The sequence below is a fragment of the Erpetoichthys calabaricus genome, chromosome 13 (assembly GCF_900747795.2).
Source record: "Erpetoichthys calabaricus chromosome 13, fErpCal1.3, whole genome shotgun sequence".
Lineage (NCBI taxonomy): Eukaryota > Metazoa > Chordata > Cladistia > Polypteriformes > Polypteridae > Erpetoichthys > Erpetoichthys calabaricus.
Genome location: NC_041406.2, coordinates 83,777,634 through 83,800,255, shown reverse-complemented (window position 1 = coordinate 83,800,255; position 22,622 = coordinate 83,777,634). Strand labels below are relative to the sequence as shown.

General features: G+C 39.8%; 1 protein-coding gene and 1 long non-coding RNA gene across 3 annotated transcripts in view; one reads left to right on the top strand and one right to left on the bottom strand.

Moving 5' to 3' along the window:
- LOC127530056 (uncharacterized) overlaps positions 1 to 21,912 on the top strand; it is a 68,440-nt gene extending 46,528 nt beyond the window's left edge. Inside the window, exon 2 of the long non-coding RNA XR_007936591.1 lies at positions 21,578 to 21,912. This is a non-coding gene — a long non-coding RNA (uncharacterized LOC127530056). The remainder of the gene's footprint in view (positions 1 to 21,577) is intronic.
- slc66a2 (solute carrier family 66 member 2) overlaps positions 1 to 22,622 on the bottom strand; it is a 117,419-nt gene that overhangs the window by 85,779 nt on the left and 9,018 nt on the right. The window contains exons 3-4 of one of the 2 annotated variants that reach the window (XM_028817186.2): positions 9,984 to 10,117; positions 2,550 to 2,600 (exon numbers count right to left, since the gene is read on the bottom strand). In XM_028817186.2, coding sequence (XP_028673019.1) covers positions 2,550 to 2,600; positions 9,984 to 10,117 — 185 coding nt within the window. The remainder of the gene's footprint in view (positions 1 to 2,549; positions 2,601 to 9,983; positions 10,118 to 22,622) is intronic. The other variant, XM_028817187.2, reaches the window with a different exon arrangement.

The following is a 22,622-nucleotide window of genomic DNA, read 5'->3' as shown; positions in this document are numbered from 1 at the left end:
GAGGTGCATTTCGATCGATGTGTTAAGTCCGAGTCAGGGCCCTGGTGACCGCTTCCTGAAGTTCTTGTACTGTGATGCTGATACTTTGTGAAAGAAGTTCAGTGAAGCAAATATTACACTAATCCAGATAAGAGACGACTAAGGCATGACAAGGCAAGGCCAGGAATCCATCCATCCATCCATCTATCCATTTTCCAACCCACTGAATCTGAACACAGGGTCACGGGGGTCTGCTGGAGCCAATCCCAGCCAACACAGGGCACAAGGCAGGAACCAGTCCTGGGCAGGGTGCCAACCCACCGCAGAAGGCCAGGAATGACTGTGGTAAAATAAAAGACCAACTGGAGCCAACACATGAAGGTTATAATTCAAGATACAAATATAACAAGAAAGCGTCTCACAAAAGGATGAAGAGATGCTTTGACAGAATCCAATATTGACCAAGTAGGGGTTAAGTTATATGGACAGAATTTCTAGGCGCAGCCAAGGAGCGGAGGGGCTCTTGTTCGGTGACCTCAGAATCTCGTCTCTGCTATTTGCGGATGACGTGGTTCTGTTGGCTTCATCGGACAGTGACCTCCAGCTTTCACTGGAGCGGTTCACAGCCAAGTGTGAAGTGGGGGGGGATGAGAGTCAGCACCTCTAAATAAGATAGATAAGATAGATAGATAGATACTTTATTAATCCCAAGGGGAAATTCACATTATAAGGGGAATTATAAGGGGAAATTATAAGGAGAAGACAGAGGAAGACTGCCTCATGGAATTATTATGTTCCCCCAGTACACTGGGTGCCGGTTTTCCTCTGGTATGGCTACTGTTTTGACGCCCACAGAGCTGCATGTGGGTTGTACTTATGCTGGGCAGCTCTATTCTGGTCCCTGGGTGCCACTAGGTGGAGCTGCTGGGGGTGGGCTCTCCTGTTTCAGCGAGGTTCCACTGGACCCGGACGTGCGTCCAGGTGGTACTCTGGTTGCTTTGGAAGTATTCCTGGGTTTTGGGCTGAAAAGCAGCCACTCTGCCTCATCCGGGGTTTTGTGAGGTGTGTCTGATTTGGGAAACAGGGTGTTGTACCGTGTTAGCCATTATGAATGTAGAGAAAAGTCAAGCAAAATGACACCTTTTATTGGCTAACTAAAAAGATTACAATATGCAAGCTTTCGAGGAAACTCAGGCCCCTTCTTCAGGCAAGATGTAATACAGAAACTCATTTGGGAAGAAATGGACAAGGCTCACTTGGAGGAAAGTGGAGATGGAAGTGAGAAAGTCAAGTCATATTTATTTATTGTATATAGCACATTTAAAAGACAACCAAAGCGCTACACAATCAAATTTACTTAAGATAAAACAAAATTTGAAACAAAAAAGAGTAAAAAGACACATTTAAAAAGAATGAAATGATTAACAGATGAAGAAACAGAACCACAATCAACTGACAGCAGTACAGCTGAACACAAAGCCTTTAAATAGATGGGAGTAACGGAAGATGCTCATCCACAGCAGCTCCAGACACAAGCTGAACCCCGGTGAACGTAGCGTGGGTGTCTCTTCCCATAACAAACGCAACACGCGCGAGTCTGAGGAGGCAGCCGGGTCTTTGTGTTTAGCTGCAACATTTCTGACTTTGCGTATTGGATCAGTCCGCTGTTTATGTAAATGTCCGAGTCTGAAGGTACTATATAAAGTCCGAAAAATACTATTTAATACAAAGCGGAGTCCAAAAATAAATCCAAGTAGGACAGAGATGGGCAGATGTATAGCTAGAGAGAGTCATCGTGAAGGGCCACCAAAAAAAGGAGAGGAAAAGGATATAAAAACCTGTAAAAGGTTATCTTGTTTAATAATATGTTCTTTGTTTGAACCCGTGACTGTGTGCGTGGTTGTGTTTGGGTGTTTGCGGTGCTGGTAAACCCCTCCTACAAGCCACAAGGTATATAGTGTGTGTTTTTTTTTATATATGTTTTGAAATATATTTCATTCGTGTCCTGAACTTACCATTTCCCGTTTGCTTTAATATCTTAGTTTTCCTAAACGACGACACAATAATCACAAATTGTCCAGAGTTTAAAATCCTGAAACTGCACACACAAAACTATGTCTAGCAACTAAATGGCTAATTTAACCATCCAATATCATGTATTCTTTGGAAAATTCAGTTAATACTCTTTGTGACAAAAACAATAGCAAAACTGAATGTTTCTGAAATGTTTAGAAGTCAGAAAGAATAAATAAAATACATTTGAGATTAAAATTGGAAAACACAGCGCACACACACACACACATTTTATATTCTCAGATATCATGATATGAAGCATTTCAAAATACTTGATTTTTTTTTTAATTATCTAAAAATGAAAGATGATATGGACTAAGACTAGTAAAATAAAAGATAAGAACACGTCAAAAGTAACTTCAAAAAAACGACGATTAGATTGCACACTTGAAAAAGACATGCTAATAACACTAAGATGAGAAAAAACAAAAAGTGAAGCATGAAAGATGAAGATTCCTCGTGTGAAATGGAGGGAGATTTGTCGAAAGGCTACATACCCATAAAGAACTTCTTAGGAGCTTTGAGTTCTTCATCCTTACTATCTGTTGCTATAGACAAAAAACCACAGTGAGAACAGAGAACAAGAAGACTGCTACATTTTTCTGTACTTCAACTTCAAGTTCTGAAAGTTTCTTTTCCCAATTTGCCTTTTCTCATTAAATTTTCCTTTTGATACATTCAACTAGAGACAGATAAAGAATTTTCACTGGCGTAAATCTACTCTACATGAAAGATTTGCAGGCAATCAAATGCAGCAATATGAAAAAGTAATTAAACCCTGTGATTGTTCTTTTGAAATATGTGAACATATCAAGCTTTAATCTTCATTTAAAACAGTATCTTTAGATAAAGGAGATGTAATTGTAAGACAAAAAAAAAAGAAAATTAGACTGCAGCAGAGCCTTCCACAAAAAAAATGAACAGATATGCCATTTCCATCTGTGGAAAAAATAAATCCACCCTGCCCCATGTATGTGTCCAGCAGGGGGCGCTTGATTCCTGGGAATTTTTTTTTTTTTTTTTAAAGAAATGCAGGAAGTACCTGAACCTTCATATACAGTGCATCCAGAAAGTATTCACAGCTCATCACCTTTTCCACATTTTGTTATGTTACAGCCTTATTCCAAAATAGATTAAATTCATTTTTTTTCCTCAGAATTCTACACATAACACCCCATAATGACAATGTGAAAAAAGTTTACTTGAGGTTTTTGCAAATTTATTAAAAATAAATGGAGGAGTGCACTTACTTTTTCAATGTGTGAAACTTGCATGAATGTTTATTTAAAATCATACAATTACAAAATGTAGACATGGCATGACATTTGTTATATCACCTTTATCTACAGCTGCGGTGGGCTGGCGCCCTGCCCGGGGTTTTGTTCCTGCCTTGCACCCTGTGTTAGCTGGGATTGGCTCCAGCAGACCCCCCGTGACCCTGTGCGGGTTGGAACATGACTGACTGATGGACTGACCTTTATCTATAGATACTGCAAAAATGATATGATATCATATGAGATCATCATATCTATCATGGTATTATATGATATCATCAGATCTATCAAAGCTGGATATGTCCACATATTTTAGAAAAGTGCTTACTTTACACACAACAGTAACATAAGCTAGAATAAGTCATTTCAAACCAGCCTGAGCGGCATTTGCTGCAAGATGAGGAAGAGAAGGAAAAAGAATGAATATTTAATAAACAAGTAAGAGAAAATTGTTATAAGCAGAATACACAAAGTGTCAAAAAGCACGTACTGTTGAAAAATACACAAACATGATCTTTTACCTCTAAGAAGCAACTATCAAAAAGGGGATGAGTGCTGACATAAATCATATTATACAACTGTAAAGACATTTGTAAAAGAAAACCAAAAAGAGGATGCAGTTAACCTAACCAACAAAATTCTGGCTTCTAAAAATATTTATTTATTTGACCCAAAATCTATCAGGGATTAATAAGACTACTTTGTGGAATTCAGCTTCTTCACTACTTATAGTAGATGTGATAAAAAGCGCAAAATAAACTCAAAAAGTTCAGCTTTACAAAGATTGGTTCACAAAACAAGCTTTCATTTTGCACAAACTCCCTAGAAATTGTTCTTGTCCTTTCTACATTAGGTTTATTGAACAGGCATTATTTTTATTTAAGAGTGACACATTAATTAATTTCTTGTAGAGCAAATTCTGTTTTAGCTCTGTCAACAATGAACTAAATTGTCCTTCCTGCAAGAATACGCACTTGAAGTAGTCATTAAGGTCCAGCCTGATCTACTGTAAAGGATTCTTTGAACTCCGAAAGTCTGATTTAGAGATGTCTCGGGGTACCACACTTTAATGTACACTTTTTATATTTATAGAGCATTTTTCTACAACACTACACCTGGACAGAGTCCCAGAAATTCCCAACAGCTTCAGAGCCGTCTAAAGTGAGAAATCCAATAGCAATAAGCCGTGATTTCACCCTCGCCCCATTTCCAGCTGAGGATGCAAACTTTGTAAGTGCTCCATGACTAAGAGGAACATTTGATTAGATTATTTATTTATAAAAGCACATTTAAAACAACAGAGGTTGCGCCAAAGTGCTGTACAAAGAAGCATTAAAATAAACACAATGCAAACAATCATGGAGAAGCAGATTAATAAAACAACCAATTATAACATCCATGTGCCAAAAATATAAAAAAATTCTTCAGGATGAAACCAAAAAATAGAATCGTATATAAAATGAAGTCTTGCATTTCATGAATATACATACGCACACACACAGTGGTTCTCTAACCCTAACTCTAGCTCAAAATTCATCACTTTAATGTTGAATTGTCACCTTATTAAGTCTGTATATAGCCCTACAATATGAGAAGGGAAACGACTTTAAGGAAGTATGGCCGGGCATTAATCATTAACTCTAAAATATATTAAATTACTGGTTTTAAAATAATGGAAGAAGGAGGAATAGTAATATGGTGCGACGGAAACTAAAGGGTAGAACAGTGTGGTAAACATGCTTTACACTCCACTAGAACAAACAGACTGGAGGACAATTACAAAATTAATTAAATTATAAAATAATATACCCATCCAATCATCTTCAGACACCACTTTCCCATTATATGGTAAAAGGAACCAACCATTATAACAATGGGTAAAAGGCATAAGTGAATCTTAGTCTGGACAACCACACCTCCAGGGCAGAACAACTTTAGAGACATTAGTAAACATGCCGGTGTTTCTTTGGTCTGCATATACAAACTGGAGTTCTCAGAGAAAACCCATGTGGAACTGGGAAGAACATGCACACTTATCCACATTCAGAAGGCACTCCAGCATGAAACTGCCTTGACCTGTGAACCAAATAATAATGTCGTGTGGCAACAATACCAACTGTACTGGCCAGTAAAATTCAAAAATAAATAAATACATTATATGGTGTCAAAGTACTTACTTGTACTGAATTAATAGCAGTTTATAATTCGTGCTAGGTCACAATAGGCGGAGTGGTGGCTCTGAGGCTAGGGATCTGCACTGGCAATCGGAAGGTTGCCAGTTCGAATCCCGTAAAATGCCAATAGTAAATAAATAATAATAATAGTAAATAGTAAAACACCTGGATAAACTGGTGAGGAAGGCAGGCTCTATTGTTGGCACAGAGCTGGACAGTTTGACATCTGTGGCAGAGCGACGAGCGCTCAGCAGGCTCCTATCAATTATGGAAAATCACTGCATCCACTAAACAGTGTTATCTCCAGACAGAAGAGCAGCTTCAGTGACAGACTGCTGTCACTGTCCTGCTCCACTGATAGACTGAGAAGATCGTTCCTCCCCCAAACTATGCGACTCTTCAATTCCACCCGGGGGGGTAAACATTAACATTATACAAAGATATTGTCTGTTTGTTACCTGCATTATTATCATTCTTTAATTTAATATTGTTTTTTTGTATCAGTAAGGTGCTGCTGGAGTATGTAAATTTCCCCTTGGGATTAATAAAGTATCTATCTATCAATGGGGACTCTGCTCTGTTGGGCTCTTGAGCAAGGCCCTTAACCTGCAATTGCTGAGCGCTTTGAGTCGTGAGAAAAGCGCTATATGAATGCAAAGAATTATTACAATGTGATTTGGTCTAGGATACATCTCAAAATAAAAACACTTACAAGATATCTATTGGAAGATATTTTCAGTGCCAGGTTACCTACTATATATTGGACTGTAAAAAAGATCTGTGTGTCTGTCCAGTTCATCAGAGCAATCTGATTGGCCAGTTTGGCTTTGGTGGGATGGTTAGTTTGTCTTTAGTGACGTGACTGAAAGTAGCATGTGTGAGTGAGTGAGACACACATGCAGGAATAAAGGCATAGGAGACACGTTGAAAGTTACGTTTAAAGATGGGAAGTATAAAAATGTGGACTGGAGGTGAGCAAAGCACCTTAAAAATAATGAGTCGCAGAAGCAGGCTTTATGGGGACATGCATGGGAGTGCCGGTCAAGAGAGTTTCAGACACAAGGGAACCAAGGGAAAGTGCTGAAGGTACACATAGGGCAAGAGATAACAAATATTTTTAAATGTATTATACAGTATTACAATATATTTTATAAATATAACAAGATGGGTAATATTCTAAAACAACAATTATATATTAAAATATATTGAAATACATACTCTAATGCTGGAGTCAGCAACCTGTGGCACGCGGAACGATTTTCAAAGGCACTGTGATTGAATTGAAATATAGTAAAAAAAAAAAATTACATTTTGATTACAGCACATGTGTTCGCGCCCTCACCTATGTTTTACGCATGCAACTCGCATATAAAGGGAAACCATGTGTTCAGTGCAGACTGTGGTACGTTAAAACAGAACTCTTGTTATTATTAAATAATACTGTATACTGCCCTGAAATGACTCACAAAAGACAAAAACTTGATGTTCGCCATTTTCAAGACTCTTGGATGAATGAATATGAATTTGTACGTTATGCTGTGAAAGTGTCATGTGTCATACGTCAAGTGTACAAAGACATTATCAAACTAAACATCAATCCATGTTTAAAAACTCTGATAAGAAAAGTGAAGCTATAAAAGAACATTCAGAAGCCTGCGTGAAGCCAACAGTGTCCAATTACACACCTGATATTGAACAATGAGGTACAGGGACAAGGTTTGCATTAACTGATTAATAGCTCTGATTAATAATAAAGAATGATTAATCATATCAGAATTCTTGATAACTTTTCCTTATTCAAACTATGTATTTTGTATTGAAATAAATTGTCATTTATAATTTTTAATAAAGGTGTTGAAAATAAAAATTTGACAAAACATTCTTTTCACATATGATCCTATGTATTTTAAAATATTGAATGTCCAATAATATAAGATCCAGTTATAATGGGCTTCAAAAGTATATAATATATACTTTTGAAGCCCATTATAACCCGACCAATTTTGATACTATGTATAACAAAATTGGTAAAATCATGTCGGCACACGGAATAATATTGTAACATAAGTTCAGCACGAAAACCGCTAAAAGGTTGCTGACCCCTGCTCTAATGTATTGTACAGTATATTAAATATATATATTGTAATATATTTTCTAATATTAAAATTTTTCTCTATTATAAAAAAAAAAAACTTGGGACAAGACTTTTTTCCTGCAACGAGACGTGATCTTTTGAAGAGAGACACTTTCATGTCCCGCGAGACGGACAAGTCACGTCAAACTTACAACCTTTGGAAGCAAGTCCTGTTATACACATGCAGAGCAGGTTAGAGATAATGGAAGTAGGAAAATTCAAAAGACTCAAAAAAATGATAGTAAACACTGCATTAGCGCAAACAAACAGAAAATATTACTCAGTGAAATAATGGAAGAGTGAAAAAAGATTGAACAGTGTTTGAGGATGTCTGGGGGAGAAGAGAGACAAGGCAGGGACTTTAAAACGTTCGAATCACGCGGCTCGGGAGCAGCAGCAAGCCAGCAGCTGATCGAGCAAAAAGGAGGAAAAACAACAACCGTTATTTGTTTCCCATTGTATCACTGTTTAAGAGGGGTTTCGGAGGAGCGAACGCATTAGCGCAAACAAACGGAAAATATTACTTGGTGAAATAACGGAACAATGAAAAGAGATCGAATAATGTTTGAGGATGTCTGGGGAAGAAGAGAGACAAGGCAGTGGCTGTAAACATTTGAAGCGTCATACGAAATGCAGATCATGCGGCACAGGAGCAGCAGCCGGCCAGCAGCTGACTGAGCAAAGAGGAGGTAAAAAAAAACAATGTTTCCCATTTTATCACCATTTGATAAACGGGGGTTTCGGATGAGTGAACGCGTCTCCTTGGGGCGCGTTCAGCCCCCTTCTTCACAACTGTGCATAGCGCTTGGGGGAGCCCCCTAGTTATTTCTAATATTTAAAAATGAATAAAAACATTTTTATATTAAACATTCTGCAATATACAAACACTCCAATTTATTTCAATATACTGCAAAATATTGTAATCATAGCATATTTTAAAATGTATTAATATTGGTTGTTATTATACTTTATAAGAAATACTCCACTCAAAAAAGATTTATAGTTAAGGAAAATTTGAAATTCATGTTTTCATGGAGAATGGAGATAAAGTTTCTTACTGACTGGGAGCCTACAAACATTACAAATATTTGGACATTTTCCTTTCCACAGAGGACCATAGACACATGGAATAAGCTGCCAGGCAGTGTCAATGACAAGGACTTTAGGGACCTTCAAAGGTAGACGTGATGTTATTTTGGAAGAATTCAGCAGATAGGACTGGCGAGCTTTGCTGGGATGAATGACCTGTTCTCATCTGGATTGTTCTAATGTTCCACGTTGGCCAATGCTGGACAACAACAAATGGTATCAAAAAGATCCAGGAGACAATTTTGTGTTACTCAGTCGATTGATCCACATGTTATGATAACAATCCGTATTTTCACAACGTGCAAAACATTACCTTGTTTGCTAAAATATTGTGAAATAAACTAAAGTCAGGAACTCTAGAACAATGAATGAGGGGGAGAGACAGGCCTTCAATTTAAAAGTGCAATGCCCTGTGACCATACTTCACATTTGTGACGACTTTCATTTTCCGGAAGTATTTCAATACACACCACATGGGGTAAGGAAGGTTTCAATAAATATATATAATTTTTGGGTGGAGTACCCCTTTAAAAAAATTAATTTTTCACATGTATTTAGTCGTCATAAAGAGTACAAGGGTGTTAGCCATTATGGATGTAATGATACCCATTATTGGCTAACTAGAGGTGTCATTTTGCTAAATGTTGCCATAAGAAGAGAGTCTGGGGAAGAAAGACTGAATTTTATATCCTATATAAAAGATAAACAAGAAAGCTTTACAGAGGATAAGTTTGCACCTACAGGTCTTTTACTGTCTTTTGTTTTTAATATACCTTATCTAATTTCTTTATTCCAATTCATGATTGAAGAGTGCCAGGGCCTTCCCACCCACCCTTGGCCATCACAGAGCCCACTTACACGAACAAGCCTTTTTATGCTTTTTCCCTTCAGCAACTAGAAAATGACTGAACTAAATCCAAACACAAAAAAAAATCAATTGAAACTTTTATCTTATATTCTTCTTTTAATTTAAAGGTGTTGCAGTGTCAAGATGAATCTGTCATCACTTGTATGAAAGTTCCAAGACACTGTGACAACAGGAGGTGATCACATTATGAGTCACACATCTTCTGTGAAAAGACATCGAAGCTGAGCCCCCGTATTTTCATTTTGTTCTGCTACCTTGTCAAGAACCTAAACAGATGCCTGTGTTAAAACCAGCATGAGAGTGTCAAGCAGACTACAGACGATCTCAGTCTTCTTTCTTGTTTTCATTTCCTTTTTAATAAAAGAGTGACACTATATCAAACTTGCACTAACCTGTGAAGGCACGCCGCTTAGTGTTGATTTCGTTGGCCACGCGGACATCGGTACAAAGGCCGAGCATCAGAAGCATGGTTGCAATCATGACTATGCTTTGCCAAAGCAGTGGAGTTTCAAAATGTCTTCCAAACCTGTACAGGGCAAGAATAACGAGAACATGTGATCACAGGGGAGTCTCACAGGATAAAAACCTGGTGATGTTTCAATTAAAATTCTTACTGTAGACAACAGACGACCTAAGGCATTAATTATAATACACATTTTACTTCACCTGATTATTTTATAAATTGTATACTTTACAAACTGTTTTTAGTTAAATAATCAAATAGTCAGCTTTAAGTAAAGATAACCTAAAATCTCTAATTCCCAATCTGGTCACTTTCTATGTAGAGTTTATATATTCTCCCCAAGTCAACCTGTCTGGAACTCTCGTCTTTCACCACTTTATAAAAATACTAGGGGGCTCCGCCCCCTGCTCGCTTCGCTCGCCAACCCCTGGTGTTGGGAATGACAAAGAGCGTGATGTATGAATGAGATATAGAATAGTGTGACGGTGTAGATGATGCAAATAGAAAGCAAACAATAAAGTGTGTGGCACAGTGTAAAGGTTTACAGTAATCCCTCCTCCATCGCGGGGGTTTGCGTTCCAGAGCCACCCGCGAAATAAGAAAATCCGCGAAGTAGAAACCATATGTTTATATGGTTATTTTTATATTGTCATGCTTGGGTCACAGATTTGCGCAGAAACACAGGAGGTTGTAGAGAGACAGGAACGTTATTCAAACACTGCAAACAAACATTTGTCTCTTTTTTAAAAGTTTAAACTGTGCTCCATGACAAGACAGAGATGACAGTTCTGTCTCACAATTAAAAGAATGCAAACATATCTTCCTCTTCAAAGGAAACAGAGAGTAAAGCAAACAAATCAATAGGGCTGTTTGGCTTGTAAGTATGCGAAGCACCGCGGCACAAAGCTGTTGAAGGCGGCAGCTCACACCCCCTCCGTCAGGAGCAGGGAGAGGGAGAGAGAGACAGATAAAAAAATCAATACGTGCCCTTTGAGCTTTTAAGTATGCGAAGCACCGTGCAGCATACTTAAAAGCTGCACACAGAAGGTAGCAACGTGAAGATAATCTTTCAGCACTTTTAGACGAGCGTCATCGTCTAGGTGTGCGAACAGCCCTCCTGCTCACACCCCCTACGTCAGGATCAGAGAATGTCAGGGCAAGAGAGAGAGAAAGAAAAGTAAGTTGGGTAGCTTCTCAGCCATCTGCCAATAGCGTCCCTTGTATGAAATCAACTGGGCAAACCAACTGAGGAAGCATGTACCAGAAATTAAAAGACCCATTGTCCTCAGAAACCCGCGAAGCAGCGAAAAATCCGCGATATGTATTTAAATATGCTTACATATAAAATCCGCGATGGAGTGAAGCCGCGAAAGGCGAAGCGCGATATAGCGAGGGATTACTGTATTTGAAAATTTCTTTTTTCAGCTCAGAACTTGTAAGGTCAATGAAGATGGTTATTGTTGTGATCAGAGTCAAGTTTGTCAGAGCTTAGAAAGAGTTGTGTCTGTCCAGGAAGTAATGGAATGACTTTTGTATTTATGTTTTGCACATTAATATTTTTTGGACATAATATAGTGCGTTGTGTTAAAAGGGGCATTTGGTCTAATGAGATTGCTGTTCCAAATCTCTCTGTAACTAAGTTGTCGCAGATAAAGGCTTGAGGAATTGTAATAATATGTGGCTGAAGTCCATCTGTATTGGTGAGTGTACTATCTCTCAGTTGTAACAAGCAATTGTTATGATCTGGTTCTGGACATCGTATCTTTTTTGCCACCGTTAATGTTCATAGTGGATAGCGATTTGTAGGATCTAATGCAGTTGATAAAGATTTCACTTTCAGGTACATCGTTAGTTAGAAGCTTTTGTAGATATTCAGTATATGAATGTAAAGAAGGCAGTCTAATTTGACCCTTTTGACAACAACGTGTAAATGTATTACTTGTATTGCCAGTTGTTTCTTCAGGGAAGTGAACTGAATGACAATGATTGCAAATGACATTCATTAATCCGAATGAATTTTCCTGGTGTATGTTTTGCTTGTGCCGTTTGAGAGGCGCGTTGTTGCATGTGTAGTATTTGAGACGTGTTGTTTTGGAGCTGTAATCGATTTGCCTGTGCTGTGTGAGAAGACTGTTGTAGCCTTCCTTGCCGTTAACGTATGTCTGAGACGGGAGGTGTTTCGTTTGAATCCGTGACTGTTGCGATGCAGCACTTTGATTGATAGCTTGCGTCATGTGGATCTAGGATGTAGATTTGTGCATATTTGCGTTGTTGATTTGTTTCAGGGTGCACTGTTCCAATGCGATGCAGTATTTGTGCACATATGCGAAAGCAGTATGGGCCATTGCCTTTTGGTGGCCTGATATTTACTCCGGTAGATGCAAAAGCAAATGAACTATTGTAGGATCTAATGCAGTTCATAAAGTTTTTTACTTTTAGGTACATCGTTAGTTAGAAGCTTTAGTTGAGCTTTGCGTTTTTGGAGTCGAGACATTTTTTCTTTTAGAAATATGGATAAGTAATAAGGAGTATTGCACTCACTGTTAATATGGAGCCTTTTCTGCGGTTGAACGGTTAACCCTTTAACCGCCAACTCCCTAAATATTCCCCAAGCCAGGCGAAATCTGAACAATTTTTGTTTTTTTACTTTTTTACATTTTTTTTACATTTTTTACATTTATTCAAGCAGTATTGACCACTAAATGTTGTGCAAGTTGCCAGTGTATACACGAAATCTATAAATGTAACCTGAATTCTCAGCTAAGCAAAACATCTTGATACCAAACCGTGCCCTTTTCAATGGTAGATACTGTCGAAACTGTAAGCGGCCCTTCCACGACAATAAACTTTCATCAACTGCAACTGACGGTCCTGGCATGTAGGGCAACTGAAATGCTTCAAATAAATGATCAATCAAAGGACGTAGCTTGAACAAGTGGTCGCGGTTTGGATCTTTCTTATCTGGCTCGTTTCTGTTGTCATTCAAATGAAAGAATTTCAGCAGCAAAGAGAATCGGTTACGTGTCATGACAGCTGCAAAAATAGGTGTTGCATACATAGGATCTGTAGACCAGTACATCTCAATATCTGGTTTTCTGATTATTCCCATCAACATCAAAATCCCAATGAATTTTTTCATTTCGTTTTCATCAGTGTCAAACCAAGCACGAACACGGGAATGTGGAGGTAAATTGGGATTTTTCTCAATAAACTGTGCTGCATACAGATTTGTCTGATGAACAAAATGTCTAATCAAATCAGGTGACACAAACAGCTCATAAAACTGCTCAGCAGTGTAATTGTTTACATCAACAATAAAGCCACACGTTGCATCAAACGAATGCAGAAAAGGTAGTTCACCACGGGCAGCAGCCCAGCTGAGATGCTGGGGATACACCCACTCAGCGCCGTCATCCGATGCGTCTTCATTCACAATATCATGCAGCGCACGTTGCTGCTCATCACTGTCACTAAAATCTTCTTCAGAACTGCTACAATCATGATCAGAACTGTCCAAAATCGCCTGCAAAGCCTCACTTGAAGTCAGTTTACGTTTCGCCATATTCACAGCTGTTACATGCGAATCACGTCACATGACCGGCCAAAACAACCACAGACTTGTCGAAATACAACGTAGTAATAATACCCACGCCAAACCGTCAGTTATACTACTTGCCAGGCATTCATATAACCACAGGCAAATGTGCCGGATAATTCCGGCAGTATGGCGTTAGCATTAAAACAGCGGTGCCGGATATATCCGGCAGAGGGCGGTGAAGGGGTTAATAGTGCCTTATTGTAATGAGATCCACCTATGCTGCATAGTCGTCTATTTTGTTGTTTCTTTCGTGTTCGTGTGTTTGTTCCCGTTATCCTTTCCTTTTCGTTTTGTACCCGTGACCGTGTATTCATGACTTGTTTCTTTCTCAGCATGCGAAATATGGATAAGTAATAAGGAGGATCGCAGTCACTGTTAATATGTTTCCTTTTCTGCAGTTGAACGGTTAATAGTGCTTTATTGTAAGGAGATCCACCTATGCTGACACCTATGCTGTCTAGTGTGAAGGTGTTGACGTTCACTTTAGAATATGTGGCTTTGGGTGTCACTTCTTATGGATGTGTGTGTGTGTGGTTGGGTGAGGATTGTTGTTGCGCGAGCGTCTTCTTTCTTTTTGTGTTCCTGTGTCCTGTTGAATCCCCCTCTTTGTGTGTGTCCCGTCCCTTGCTTGTAGGGTCTGTGGGGTGGTTTTGTGTTCTTTTTTTTGTTCCATGGGCTTGTTGAATCACCCTCTTGGTGTGTGTCCCGTCCCGTGCCTGTGGGGGGGGGGGTTGCCTTGCTGTTGTGCGCGAGCCTCTTTTTTTAAATTTTTTTTTTGGGTCTAGTTTCGTGTGCAATGTGTTTCGTGCTTTGCCTGCGTTTGACTACTTTTTTATGTGCCTTTTCCTTTTTTCGGTGCTCGTTGTGACTTATTTCTCCTTTTTTGTCTTTTTTCTGTGGTCTTGTCCTCCTTTCGCGGCCCCTCATCCGTCTCTCGCGGCCTCTTTTGTCCCCCTGTCGCGGCTCCTCATCCGCCTCTCACGGACTCTTTTTGCGCCTGCGCAGTACGTCTTTTTGCAGCTACGGCCCATGGCCGGTGTGTTCCTGTGTCTTGTTGAATCCCCCTCTTTGTGTGTGTCCCGTCCCTTGCTTGTAGGGTCTGTGGGGTGGTTTTGTGTTCTTTTTTTTGTGTTCCATGGGCTTGTTGAATCCCCCTCTTGGTGTGTGTCCCGTCCGGTGCCTGTAGGGGGGGGGTGTTGCCTTGCTGTTGTGCGCGAGCCTCTTTTTTTTTTTTTTTTTTTTTTTTTGGGTCTAGTTTCGTGTGCAATGTGTTTCGTGCTTTGCCTGCGTTTGACTACTTTTTTATGTGCCTTTTCCTTTTTTCGGTGCTCGTTGCGCCTCATTTCTCCTTTTTTGTCTTTTTTCTGTGGTCTTGTCCGCCTTTCGCGGCCCCTCATCCGCCTCTCGCGGCTCCTCATCCGCCTCTCGCGGACTCTTTTTGTGCCTGCGCAGTACGTCTTTTTGCAGCTACGGCCCATGGCCGGATGTGCCTGCGTCCATCATCCGGTTTAGCATTCTCGGTTAGTAATATGGATTATTGTCCTGGTATGAGTGAAAATGAGTGTGGGTGTATGCACTGGTCGTGTCTACTGCCCCCTGCTGCCAGGACAGGCTTCGGTTTCCTGCAACATTATAATAAAAATCGGGAGTGATCTCCCCTCGACTTTCTCGTATACTCAGATATGGGGATAGATATTTGAGGAGTAAACTGCGAGAAAATGACTATATTTTTATATTATGCACATTAATGAACCATCAACAACAAATCAAATCAAATGAATAATATATTGAACAATTATTATAAAAGTAAAGTTGAATAAATAAAAATGTACCACTTCCAGTTAGATTTCTATCAACTTTTGAGCTATTTCTGCTAAGTTTTGTACCTAATATTTGTATGCAAAATGTGGTTGACCGAAGTAAAAGTGTACTCAAGTTATCGTGTTTACTAGAACACACACACACAGAGACAGACACATGGACATAATTCCAAAAATGGAACTTTCAGACTCGGGGAGGTCCAAAACATCGAGATTCATCAAAATCTCAAGGTCGAATTTTTGAACGTTTATAATACTTTCCATCCGAGAAAGGAAACTCAGACTCAGGGAGGTCTATAACATTGAGATTCATCAAAATCTCGAGGTTGAATTTTTGAACGCTTATAATACTTTCCATCCGAGAAAGTAAAATCAGACTCAGGGAGGTCTATAACGTCGAGATTCATCAAAATCTCGAGGTCAAAATTTTTGGACGATTACAATAGTTTCCCTATACTTCATATACTTGAAAGATAAAAAGGCTGGGTAAAATAACAGACGGACAGATGGATGAATAATCGTTAAATCTGAAAAAAATAAACTAGTCACAGCTTAACCACAAGGCTTATGTTCGTGATTAGTGTTGCGCCAACCTCACTGAATTCACTTCGCCTCAAGTTCAGCGAAAACGTGAAAACATTCAAGAGCTTCTCCAAACTCAGCGACATGCATTAAAGTTAATGGGGAAGGAGAAACTGTACGGAGTGTGGATTATAATGGTGTGGTAGTCTTTTAAGTGTCCCTGACAGCCAGGGAAATGTGTTCCAACTATGCTGGACCAATTATTGTGGCCAAAAAACGTGAACTCACACAATGTCAACTCTTTGAGTCTTCATTACGATTCTCTCCATAGCGACAATATTTTCATGTATTGTCGATGTCGGAGCTATACTGCTTCTTGATGAGCAGAGGATATTTAACGAGGCTGATCAAAAGACCGGCTGACCCTCTAATGTCCTCATGTCTAATCCTGTTTATCCTTGTCACACCCAGTGCACATCTTAGCATCTTTATCTCTGCCACCTCCAGCTCTGTCTCCTGCTTTCTGGTCACTGCCACCGTCTCCAGTCCATACATATAACACAGCTGGTCTCAGGACCATCCTGTAGACCTTCCCTTTCACTCTTGCTGATACCCGTATGTCACAAATCACTCCTGTCACTCTTCTCCACCCATTCCACTCTGCCTGCACTCTCTTTTTTACCTCTCTTCCACAATCCCCATTACTCTGTACTGCTGATCCCAAGTATTTAAACTTATCCACCTTCGCCAACTCTACTCCTTGCATCCTCACCACTCACTCCACTGACCTCCCTCTCATTTACACACATGTATTCTGTCTTGTTCCTACTGACCTTCATTCCTCTCCTCTCTAGAGCATATCTCCACCTCTCCAGGGTCTCCTCGACCTGCTCCCTACTCTCTCTACAGATCACAATGTCATCAGCAAACATCATAAGAGGGCTAGATCCTTAGTAAAGGATCAAAATTCAACAGTAACATATTGGTAATCACAGCCCTTGAAAAAGTCTAAATCAATACTCCACATGCTTATCTTTGAAATTTGTCATTTTAAATGTTCTGGGCATGTCTCTTAAAGGGCTAGGACCACCAGTATAGAATCAAATATCAAAAATATGATCATATTCTCAATCAGAAACTTTGATAATAGCATAAAATGACACTCCATACACCTATATTACTCATTCCGATTTTTTCAAAGATTTGTGAAAAGGAGTAACTTTGACCCCTTGTATTCCATTAAGGCTGAAACACCTGGGGACGGTAAATATGGCACGCCCAACTTTCACTTCAGCTGTAGACACCAGTTGGTTTACTCTTAATCGTAAGGGTGTAACTACCTACACAAAATAGGGTCCAAAATGGCATAAACATAACAGTTTTTCAAGTCTATAAGCCCAAAAATAGTGCAGAACCCCAAAAAGTTTAATGTCCTGCATAACTATACATCAAGACAAGTGGAATGTTATACCATATGTGAGGGTTTCCTTGTACTGGTGAGTGAGGAGGTGCTAGACAAAAAAAAAACCAAACTGAAGTGATATCAAAGTATTTAAAGTAACTAGCCGTCCCCCGCAGCTCTACCCGTATAGTAGTGAAACAGGACAAACTTTAAAAATCAATAAACAAACAGGTATCGCTAGCTAAGCGGAGGCAAGGAACACTCCAAAACATGATGAGAGGTAGACCGACTCGAATGGAGGCTAGTGCGTGAGTGAGGAGGGCCCTGCCCAGCTCCCCACTCCTGACATCACGCTTCCCCCTCCCCTCGGCCCGCAGCCTCTGCCTCGGATAAGCAAGAATATATATCGCTGCTGCAACAAACTCTGATACTTAGCGCGATGAAAGAAGTCACAAAATCAACCGGAATGTTCAAGCAAATTATAGAAAAAAACCAGATCTAAATCTGTTAAGTAGTCCTCTCGTTTGCTAGCTAAGCAGAAGGTACACCCCGAGGCTGGCGCATGAGTGAGGAGGGCCCCGACCCCCTACCCTCGGCCCGCTGTGTCTCTCTCAGATTTGCGCAAATAACTCAGAACCACAAGCGAACTCTGATACTTAGTGCGATGAGAGAAGTCGCAAAATCAACCAGAATGTTCTTGCAAATTAGAGGAAAAATCCTGATGTAAATCTGTCAAGTAGTTCTCTCGTGAAATGCAGACAGACATTGGATTTTATATATATATATATATATATATATATATATATATATATATATATATATATATAGATACAGTGGGGCAAAAAAGTTTTTAGTCCACCACCAATTGTGCAAGTTCTCCCACTAAAAAGATGAGAGAGGCCTGTAATTTTCATCATAGGTATACCTCAACTATGAGAGACAAAATGAGAAAACAAAATCCAGAAAATCACATTGTCTGATTTTTGAAGAATTTATTTGCAAATTATGGTGGAAAATAAGTATTTGTTCACCTACAAACAAGCAAGATTTCTGGCTCTCACAGACCTGTAACTTCTTCTGTAAGAGGCTCCTCTGTCCTCCACTCGTCACCTGTATTAATGGCACCTGTTTGAACTCGTTATCAATATAAAAGACACCTGTCCACAACCTCAAACAGTCACACTCCAAACTTCACTATGGCCAACACCAAAGAGCTGTCAAAGGACACCAGAAACAAAATTGTAGACCTGCACCAGGCTGGGAAGACTGAATCTGCAATAGGTAAGCAGCTTGGTGTGAAGAAATCAACTGTGGGAGCAATTATTAGAAAATGGAAGACATACAAGACCACTGATAATCTCCCTCGATCTGGGGCTCCACGCAAGATCTCACCCCGTGGGGTCAAAATGATCACAAGAACGGTGAGCAAAAATCCCAAAACCACACGGGGGGACCTAGTGAATGACCTGCAGAGAGCTGGGACCAAAGTAACAAAGGCTACCATCAGTAACACACTACGCCGCCAGGGACTCAAATCCTGCAGTGCCAGACGTGTCCCCCTGCTTAAGCCAGTACATGTGCAGGCCCGTCTGAAATTTGCTAGAGAGCATTTGGATGATCCAGAAGAGGATTGGGAGAATGTCATATGTTCAGATGAAACCAAAATAGAACTTTTTGGTAAAAACTCTACTCGTCGTGTTTGGAGGAGAAAGAATGCTGAGTTGCATCCAAAGAACACCATACCTACTGTAAAGCATGGGGGTGGAAACATGCTTTGGGGCTGTTTTTCTGCAAAGGGACCAGGACGACTGATCCGTGTAAAGGAAAGAATGAATGGGGCCATGTATCGTCAGATTTTCCGATTCACTGTATTGTTCACACAAACTGTAACGGCCGACCCCTTTACCCAGCCGGCAGCTACACTCCCAAGACCTGTGGCTTGGATGATTTACTGAGAAATAATCTTACTATCAAGCCGTACTTCTTACCAATTAAACTTTTCCCCCACAATCAACGGTGAAAATATAAGCACACAAAAACAGGATGTAAAATTAAACGGATTATATGTATTAAGTGAAACGACATGCAAAAAACAGAAACATAAATACAAATATCCCTCCACCCCAGCAATAACAAGACACCACCAAATATATATATATATATATATATATATATATATATATATATATATATATACACACAACAAAAACCCTCCCTTGTCCCTGTAACAAATAAACACACAACACGAATAACAACAATGACTGATAAACTGAAAATGAATGAGAACGTGAGTCCGGTAATAAAGAAACTGTCCTGAAAGCGGTTGACTGAATTAGTGAAATTGCGTTGTTTGATTCTCCCAGGAAAAAATGGAACAGCCTCACCGTGAATCCTCGTGTGTGTGGTGGATGATTAAGTCCTACCCCGGGGTCTCTCGTGGTGAGGTCCTTGAAGTAAATCCGGCAGATGGAAAAACAAACTGGATGGATAAGCGCGATATGGAAAACAGGTACAGGTTGCTCGTGGTCGTGATTGTGAAACAAAATCTCCTTCTCTCCTCTTTCTTCCTTCTCCTCCTGCTGGCTTAAATAGTCCTGTGACGGCTGGGATTGATTAATTGTAAACAGGTGTTTTCCAGGTTTGTGGCTGTGGTCTCCTTCCATCATCCGTCCCCCTTTACGGGGACGGCATTAACTGGTACACAAACAGTAAACGGGACAATGAAACGAGACACACTCAGAACTGACATTTAACACTAACTATGTGGCCCCGCTACAAAACAACAAAAAAAATCTCAAAATTGTTTGCACCAATAGTGGTAATTTCATGAAAACATATGAAAGTCCCCTAAATACATCTGAAAGCAGTAACCTTAATCTTCTATAAAATGTTGCCAGAGACTTCACTCAGCATACCGTATGGGCCATGGATCCTTTACAGTTGTCTGTGTGTCAACAATGACTGCTTCTACACACACAAACTATCGTCCACTCCCTGTGTAAATATTGACCTACCTGGACAGATGCGATCACACAATGGCACTTCTATAGTTGATGTACATAAAGTCATCAATAGTACATCAAATATAAATGTGTGTGATGTACCATCTGTTGGAATGACAAATGCAATGCATTGTTATTAAATGCATTACTGTTTTATCTTGGTAGAGTAATATTGTATTATTAATATGTAGCCTTAGAATGTCTAATCTCACAGACTTACCACTGTTTATAAGGTATTATTGTATATAACTTATCCCCACCTTCCCTTCTATATCTATAACCTCAGGCAATTAGATGTAGTAAAAAGACAAGCAGAAGTTAAGTTACACATAAGATAATTTATTATTGACAATATTCATAAATAATAACAAAATGCAAAGTATATTTGAATATTGGCAACCATACAACCCGATTAAATGGTGATATGTAGTTCAGGCGGCACACAGACTTGTAGTTACTTAAATGTCTCTAGTTAAGGCATCATTGGTACTCAGCTTTCAGCCACATGTCTGTTCAAAATGGCTGTTGAGCTGTGCTCTTCATTGTGTTGTCTTCATCATCACAGGTTAGCAAGAGAGATGCTTCTTTCAGATGTTGGTTAGTAAGAGAGAGATTGTGAGGTTAAACACATACATTTATAGATGTTCTGTCCAAACCCTAGAGCCAATAGGACATCATGGTACTTAAAAGCTTCTGATCCAAGCCAATTCCAAACAGCCATACCTCAGACCAATGGGGGAATAGAACATCTTAACACCTGCCCCCAAACCATATGTTAAAGCACACCTTACCCTATTTGCGGGGGTAGAAATGACTTTAGCAAAGAAACATTCGACAAACTGGTTTAAGACACATCCCCCAAATACTGCCGTAAAATTCAAACAGACCCATTCCTGTGTGGGTAAACACTAAATTACATTGCTATGCCTAAATTACAAATAAAGACATACAAAATATTCATCAAGTTATATGTAAAATCTCACATCACAACAATTACAAAATACAATCCACTATATGGCGCACTTCTAATGCTAACACTGAGGCCTACGTCGATTACTTAGATAGACAGGCTGAATGGTCGAGATTGTTGTAATGTTCTAAACCATCTTAGACGGGTAGCACAACTAATGAGAATTATTAATCGTTATTAATCCTCCTCTTTACTGTTTCTCTTCTCAGGAATCCTGTCCTGGCACTTGGTGCCACTCCTCTACTGCCACACCATTCTCCTACCTGTGGAAAGGTCATTTGAGATAGTGGTAACCTCAGAATCATCAGGTGGAAAGACTCTGTAGTCAGATGGGACGGCCCAGCGCAGACTCTACTACAGAACGCCCAGAAAGTCTCCAGGACTGTGACTGTCGGTGTCTGACTTTGTCTTTGACGTTCTCTGTTACAGTATAACTCATCGTGGACCCAAGGATATTTATGTTCCCCAGATTAGCTGCTGACTGGAGTTTTTGTTTTTGTTTCCTCTGTTGTCAACTGGCCATAGTTCAACAATTAATTAATGAGCAGATATTGTTGGTTTTATTTATGTTAATCAGTTTCAAACTACTCTTTTGCCAGTGTGTTTAGGCAACTGTGCTACAAGCAGGTCTGTATTTAGTATGAGGGACATTTAAAAAGTTTCCACACAGATTCTCAGACGCATCAAATTTTGTTGCAGCAGCGCAGTTACCAATTTCTTTCACTACTTCAACGACGTTTAATTTAAAACCAGCTTCATATCTTCTTCAGATCGAATGCACCATCGTAGATAAGGGACGCTCTTACGATAAAGGTGTATGAGGGTGCAAGATACAAAAAACACAAAACAATGCAAACATCACTTAGGAATAGTTTGGGTATTATCGTGTGGTCACGTTGGCACAATAGAGAGGGAGACAAAGAGGTGAGGAGCACACGCTGATACAGCGCATTGCCGCACCCACATAAAAAGAAAAGGCCGTGTGCTCCATGGTTACTCTCTCAGGTGGGCAGGCTTAGCATATCAGAATCTCTTGGACCAATAGCATGAGTTTTCGCACTCGACTTATACGACCAAGTCAAGTCAAGTCAAGTTGGGGAGCATGCACTGGTACATTGCGTTGCCGCACCTACTACATGACGAAACAACTCGGGATCCCGGTTTGCAACCCCCCAAGCAGACACGCGGTCCAGTCTCACCCTCCGGAAATGACCCTCTATCTGCCGCAGCCAGGTGTTAAGTGGGCGACCCCAA